The 7,750-nt window shown below is 46.5% G+C and overlaps 1 protein-coding gene across 2 annotated transcripts in view; it reads right to left on the minus strand.

Moving 5' to 3' along the window:
* Positions 1-1,196, minus strand: part of PDE5A (phosphodiesterase 5A) — a 132,276-nt gene extending 131,080 nt beyond the window's left edge. The window contains exon 1 of one of the 2 annotated variants that reach the window (XM_006153103.3): positions 943-1,196. In XM_006153103.3, coding sequence (XP_006153165.1) covers positions 943-1,064 — 122 coding nt within the window. In that variant the 5' untranslated portion in view covers positions 1,065-1,196. The other variant, XM_027773672.1, reaches the window with a different exon arrangement.
* Positions 1,197-7,750: the final 6,554 nt, after the last annotated feature.

The following is a 7,750-nucleotide window of genomic DNA, read 5'->3' on the forward strand; positions in this document are numbered from 1 at the left end:
GGCCCCGCCCGCCGCGCGCTCTCCGCTCCACCCTTCTCGTCCCTCGGCTCCAGAGTCCTCCCAAGTCCAGGCGAGTGTTTCCCACGCGCACCCCAACCGCCCGCTGCGCAGCCGCCTCCACCAAAAGGGCAGACTCCCTCCCCGCCCCCTGCAGCGGCCTCCCGGCGCTTGGATCCGGACCAGGAAGAGCTGGCCGCAGGGGTCCCCGCGGGCCCCGTGGGACCCGCCATCCCCCGGGGTCCGCTCTGCCGCGCCTCCCCCGCGCCCTTTGTGTGCGCGTCGCGAACTCCGGCCGAGCTCTCCTTTGGGCGGCGCAACTTTTGGCTGGAATGCGAGTGAAAGGAGGCGCGCGGGACAGCCGGGGGCTGGCGGGGGACAGAAGGCGACCGCACTCACTTTGGGAAGGTTCCGGCATGTTGCTGCCTTCGGGCTTCCTCGTGGTCTCCTCTCTACCGAGGCTTCCCCGCCCCGCCAGGGCCAGAGCGCGGGGGGACAGGGGAGGAGCGGAGCCGCCGGGACCGAGTTGGAAATGGTGCTTCCGGAGCTGTAGGGAAGGGGCTCAGAAACTGTTTTGGTTTTGCTAAGAGGATTTCGGGGAAACGGGAGGCTCGAGAGGGGCTGGGGGAAGGCCCGTGGGCACGAGTGCCTGAACATAAGCTCGTTCCCAGGATTATTTTTACTGGGGGGTCAGGGTCGGCACGCACATTTTTGCATTTGAACTTTGTGAGCCAGCTGGATTGAATCCGACGCTTGAACTTCTCCACTGAGCTCGCTTAAAGTCGAGCCTTGATCCCGTCCCAGCACCGAGAACCTACTTCAGAAGCCAAGGGCCTGGGAGCAGGGTGGTTCAATGGTGACCGGAGGGGGAAATGAACCGGGAGACAGCTCAGCCCCAGGTCACGCTGCATGCCCGGCCGCGTCGTGCGTGGGTCCTCTTCTTACCTGGTGGCTTTCCTAACAAAGTAAGAGAAGGTAAAGTCCCAGTGATCGTCCAGCCACGCTTCGACCGAGTCCTGGTCCCGCTGCGGCTGCGGCTGCCCGGAGCTGGGGCCCGCCCGCTGCATGGTCGGCGCCGCGCGTCTCTGCGGCTCGCGGGTGCTGCTTTTCCACCCCAGCTGGGGTCCCTCCCTCGGAGGCGCGGGAGGAGACCCTCCCCCTTCGCCCCGCTCCAGCCGGGCGGGCTCTGACCGGAGCCGCCCGGGCGCCCCGCCAGCCTCCTGCCCCGCCCCGCCCCTCTCGGAGCTCTGGGCTCCCAGGTGTGGCGGGGGGGGACGGGGGAGCGAGACGCGCGCCCAAAACGCAGCCTCCCCAGCCCCCGCTGCGGCGGCGGGGGCGGCAGCGACTGGCGAGCTCTCCGGAAGCCCAGCGGGTGGAAGGAGGCCAGGCGGCCGCTGGGGTGCGCTGTGTGCCCAGCCGGCTCCGGGGAGCGCGCAAAGGTGACTGTGGGTGTGTTCTCAGCGTCTCTACGAAGGGGCAGATCGCGACGTAGGGGACCCATTCCAAACCTAGGCGGCAGGAGTTAGGGTAAGTTTCACCCCAAAAGGAGACACGGTGTTTCCCTGGGTACTTTCCCTCAAGCCTGGGGTACGTGAACGTCGCGGCTCGCTTTTGTCCAGCCCAACGCACGGTCCAGGAGGAGGAACCCGCCTGCTTCAGCCGCGGCCGCGTGGACCACGCCGGGTAGCGGGAACCCTGGCCAAGTCGCACCGTCCCCGCGCTCAATGTCAACACCAATAATGACAAAAGTAATTATAAATTAGTTGCTTTGAACCATTGCATCAAAACGTCCCCTTTTCATAACCGGAGAAAGATGACCTGGGAAAGAAAGGCGAGCTGAAGTTGTGACAGGTGTTTGCGTGTGAAGTTAGGCGAACAGGACCCGTCTGGACAGCTCGGTTCGTTTGACTGCATGGGCCCTACTACGCGGGTACATTCCAGAGCAAGCAGCCCGACTCAAATTAACTCATTATTTTATTTAAACGGAGTTAATTACCCCTTCCGCCTAAATTATCTGTTCAAAGAGCTCAGCCTGAGGCCAGCAGGTGATGTGGTGGCTAAGGCACTGGACTCCCACCTGGTAGACCTTAGTTGGAGTCCCAGACCTGGAGGCTTGCTTTCTCATTCTCATTCTATTTCTCTCGCTGTCTCTGTGGTCATATAGAAGGAGGAGGAGATGGAGAAGAAGAAAAAATCAAATTAAATACTTTTTAATAATTACTTATTTAATTTTATTTATTCATTTATTTATTTAAATTTGACCAGAGAAGGAAAGTGAGAAAGCAAGCCACCAGGGCCAGTATTCGAACCACAGTCGGCCATGTGGGAGTGTCCAGCACCTTAACCACCATGCCACCTAAATTACTTTTTAAAAAAGGTTCAACCTTCTTGCCCTGTTCGTACTTTTTGTACTTTTTTTTTTTTTTAAGAAGCTGGTGTCTTCTTTCGCTTTTTTCTCATCCCCATCTCCCTGTCATAAATTCAAGCTTGATACAGCATTTTGCGGTGACCCAATTTGGGGGGACAGAATTAAATCTGGAGTCGTACATGGCACAACTGTGAATGACACTGTTAGCAAAGATACATTAAAAGTGATTTCACTGACATACTTTTTTTAAAAGAGAGAGTTTTTGTTTGTTTGTTTGTTTTGCTACAGGGCACATGCTCTGTAGACACAGAGAGAAATCACTCGCTGGAGGGATGACCATGCCACAATCCCTTCTCCTCCTTTCTGCTCTTGGGATTTTGTGCCCGGCGTGTTTTTAATTTAATTTAATTTTTTTTGGGGGGGAGAGGTTTTTTCTATAAAGTGCATGCACTCACCAGAAAGACAGAGAGAGACATAGAGACAGAAAGCGAGAAATCACCCCCCCGGGGGGTGGTCACGCAGCAATCCCTTCTCCTCCATTCGCCTCTCGGGATCTTGGGCACACACTCACATGCACCCAGCGTGAGTTGAGGCCATCGGGTCCAGGACGCGAACCACACCCTACTGCATGGGAGTCCAGTGACATAGCTATTACGCCAACTGCTGGTCTCATGTCTGGTGTGTTTTAAGCCACCAAGTCTGGTATTCAAACTGCAGTCTGCTATGTGGGAGTCCAGTGATCTAACCATTATGCAATCTGCTGGCCCCTCACTGACATACTTTAAACAAACCCCTTCAAAATATTTTTGATTAAAAAAAGCACATATTACTCACAACATAGAAACACGTAATGAAATCGATAACATGGGAATGATGAAAAATGCCTTCCAGGGACCAGCAGTTAGTGTAAAGGCTATGTTGCTGAACTCCCATGTAGTCAACCATGGTTCGAGACCTGGACCCAGTGGCTTAAACTCACGCCGGGCCCGTGTGTGTGAGTGCCCAAGATCCCGAGAGGAGAATGGAGGAGAAGGGATTGCGGTGTGACCATCCCCCCTGGGGGGTGATTTCTCGCTTTCTGTCTCTGTCTCTCTGTCTTTCTGGCGAGCACATGCACCCTATAGCGAAAACCTCTGGGGGTGGGGTGGGGTGGGGAATGCCTTCCAACCCTCCTCCCAGTGCAATGGTTTATCTACCCTGCATTGAAGTAACTGTCTTTTCATAGCCTCAGTTCCTCTGAAGCTTTATGATGTATACTAGTAACCACAGCCAATAAAAGGCAAGCCAGGCAGCAGAGTGTGAAGTAACGTGTGATAAATTATATCAGATTTTAAAGTGAGAGTTCTCTCCTTTGCTTGTTACTACGCCAGTGATTACAGTGTCTATGTAATGCACACTTTCGCTTCCTTTTCCTGTGGAAAGCCATGCATTCCTCCTAACAGGAAGCCAATTATAATTTAAACCCTACTTATTAAAGATGTAGTAAATTTTTGGCTTAGACTGTGCCTTGGTTGACTACGCTGATTAAGTAAACTGGTACTATGGTTTAAATGCTTGCAGCCACTCCAAAATTCAAGTTGAAACTTTATTTTCAATGAAATGGTATTAAAGGCTGGGGCATTTAAGAGATGATTAATGGGGAGGAAAAGTATTTAACATCTGTTGTCATAAGGGAAATGCAAATCAAAACTGCATTGAGGTATCCCCAAGCCCTGTAAAGAATGACTGATCAAAACAAAACAAAACAAAAAACTAACAATAACAAGTGCTGGTGAGGTTGTGGAGAAAAGGGAAACCTCATGAATTGCTGGTGGAGGGTTAATTAGTACAGTCTCTGTGGAAAACAGGATGGAGGCTCTTCAGAAATCTAAAAATAGAACTACCATGTGACCCATAAATCTAACTCTTAGATGTTTACCCAGAAGACAGGAAATCATTCTGTGAGAGAGACATTTGCACACCCATGTTTATTGTAGCATTGTTCACCATAGATAAAAGATGGAATCAAATTAAGTTCCTACTACTCAACCACAAAGAATAATGAGATCCTGGCATTTGACACAAAGCGGGCTAGCCAAAGACATACTGCTGGGTCCAACAGGTGGCATGGTGGTTAAGGCAGTAAAATCGCACATGGCTTACCTTGGTTCAAGTCCTGGACCTGGTGGCTTGCTTTCTCTCTCTCACCCTCTCTTTCTCTGTCTCTCTGGTCAAATTGAGCAATAATAATAAATACAATTAAATAATTATTTTTAAAAGAGACATAATACTAAGTGAAATAAGCCTGGCTAAGACAAGAAGAGAAAAAGAAGCAGCATCTGTGGATTCTCCCATCAGCGAATGGTCGTAGGTTAATGTGAAGGCCTGTTACCTGAGGAGCCGATCACAGGGGATTGGGGACAGACATGAGTGTTTCAAATTGTTCTAGTCTCTACAAAGCACAGATAAAATGTGTACTTAGATCTCTTGTAATTTTATTTTACTTTATTTTACCTTTTTTATTGCCAGAAATCATGTGCTTGCCAGAGGAGAGAGAGGGCAAGACAGACAGACAGAGAAAGCATCCTCCAGTAGGGTGTGGTCAAGCCACAATCCTTTCTCTCCCATTTTTTCCATTTCTCACCCCACTCCAGGAGGTGGAGTACACTTGCACATACCCGCAGTGTGTTTTTCAAGTCACCAGGGAGAAGATTCTTACTGAGCTCAGCCATGTGGGATTTGGTTCTCCAAGCACAGGGTTTAACTGCTGCATTGTGGGACCTGGCTCTTCACGTAACTTTGAAGTACTTCAACTAAGCTTTTTATGTTGCATTACTCTGTCCCCTTGTTTTCCAGTTACATTTTATTCTTAATGACAATTCACTCAATTATTATGTGTTTTAATTTATTGATATGGATTGCTCTAAGGATTTCACATCTTGTTTTGGAATGAACTGGATACTAAGTAAATAATGAACATTATAGATGTGGAGGCAGGAGGTGATTTAACGGTAAAATGTGATGCTCTGTGAGGCAGATCCACTTGGGAGAGTTACCAGTTCATGTCCAGAGGCTTCCCTGAGGTTATCAGGTGCACACGTGCCCATGACCCAGGGGTGAATAAATTATTAGCACATTGAATCTTGCAATATATTTAAAAACTTAAAGGTGAAACCTATTGACTAAATATGGTTTATCCAAAGATATAGTTTTGTTTTCACATTATAAATCATTTAATTCAGCTCACTTAGTTAAACATAAACAAATGATCAACTCAATTGATGCAAGAAGAAAACAACTTGGCAAAATTTAATAGTCATTCATGATTATCCCCAGCAAACAAAAATTAAAGTATGCTTTCCAGTTAAAGAGCATCTATAAAAGAAACTTTCCTGAGATTAGAACAAAGAAGTCCACCCTTAACTATTTTCATTTAATATTGTGTGAGAGTCTTTGCCAGTGCATTAAGGCAAAATGAAACAGAAAGACAAGACATGAATATTGGAAGGGGAAAAGTAAAACTTTCCCTGTATGTACACATCAGTATCTATGAAGAACACCCTGGAGAATGCATGAAGCCAACTATGAGAATGAAGACATTGTAGCATCAACGACAATCTACAAAATTCAATTGTTTTTTCATATTCTAGTGTTAGGGACTAAATTGTCTCCCTCCAGATTCATATGTCAAAACCCAAACTCCCAGTACCTCAGTACTACAGAGATAGGGTCTTCAAAGTGGTGATTAAGATTCAGTGAGGTCAAGTGTGTGGTCCATAATCCAATCGAACTGATGCGTTATGAGAAGAAATTCACACACACACAAATACACACATCAAAGAGACACGAAGGACCATCATGTAAACAGACAGCAAGAGGTCATGTGAAAGACAAGCAGAGAGTCCTCAGAGGCAACCAACCCTGCTGGCACCTCAATCTAGGGCTTCCAGTCTCCAGAAGTGGGAGAAGTAAGTTTCTGTCATTTAAACCATCCAATCTGTGGTGCTTCGTTATCTCAACACTAATAAACTAATGCAACTAGCAAGGAACATTTGAAAGACAATACCACTTGCAATAGTGTAAAAACATGACATATGTAAGAATATATTTAACAAAGTAATGTACGAAGTACATATTAAAAGTCACAGTGCACTGCGGAGAGAAATGTAGAAAGGCCAGCCTCAGAGGAAAGACGCATTGTGTTCATTGACTTGAGGACTCAATATTATTATGATGTCGATTCTCCCCAAAAGGACCAACGCAATCTGAATCGTAATCTCAGCAGGCATTTTCATGGAAACTGAACGTCAGATTCTAAATTTTATATGGAAATGCAAGAAACGAAGAATGGCAAAAACAATCTTGAAAAAGAATTAGACCGAAGAACGTAGGCTTACATACCTTCAAGGTTTACTACAATATAAAGCCACAATAATCCAGACAGTATAGTATTTACATAAAGTTAGCAAATATAACAAGAGGGTAGAATAAACAGTCTAATTCACATAATCAAACATTTGTTTTTAGAGAGAGTGAAAAATCACCCCTTTGGAGGTGGGGGATGGCCATGACACAGTTCCTTCTCCATTCTCCTCCTGGGATTTTGGGCATGCATGCGCTTGAGTGTGTCCAGTGTGTTTCTCAAGCTGCTGGGTCTGGGACTCAAACCACACAGTTGGCCACATGGGATCCAGCTGCCCTAGCCACTGCGCCACAAGCTGGCCCTAATCAAATGATTTTTCAACAAAGCTACCGAAGTTACTCACAGGAGAAGAGCATTCTTTTCAATAAATCACACTTGAACAAATACATCTTCAAATGGAAAACAGAAGTATCCTCAACCACATCTCTTACCATAAACATATTAATTAGGAATGAAACACAGACCTAAAAGCTTAGTTTCTAGAAGAAGATATAGGAGAATATCTTCATAACTTGGGAATAGCAGTACTTTATTGAGAGGAAATAGAAATCAGTAACTATTAAAAACAAAAACAGAAGCACCTAGATTTCATTAAAATATGCTATTTTAAAGACACCACCGCTAAGAGAAGGAAAAATCAATCCAAGACTAGGTGGAATACTTGCAAATCAAAAATAGGACAAATAATATTTTTATCCAAAATACAGAAAAAACTTCCACAACTCAATGATAAAAGGATAAATACCCCAATAGAGAGAAAACTGGCAAAAACCTTAAGCTTAATCAAAGACTTGATAAAGTAAAACATAGAGATGACCACTAGACAGATGTAAACTTACTCAGCACCACAAGTTTTCAGGGAAATTCAGGTTAAACCATGGTGAGATACTGTCACCCTCTAGAATGGCCAAAATTAGAAAGAGCGACAATGCCAAGTGTTTGGTGTTGGATACACAGTAGGCAGAACTCTAGAACTCTCAGCA

Source organism: Tupaia chinensis, unplaced genomic scaffold, assembly GCF_000334495.1.
Source record: "Tupaia chinensis unplaced genomic scaffold, TupChi_1.0 Scaffold000362_1, whole genome shotgun sequence".
NCBI lineage: Eukaryota > Metazoa > Chordata > Mammalia > Scandentia > Tupaiidae > Tupaia > Tupaia belangeri.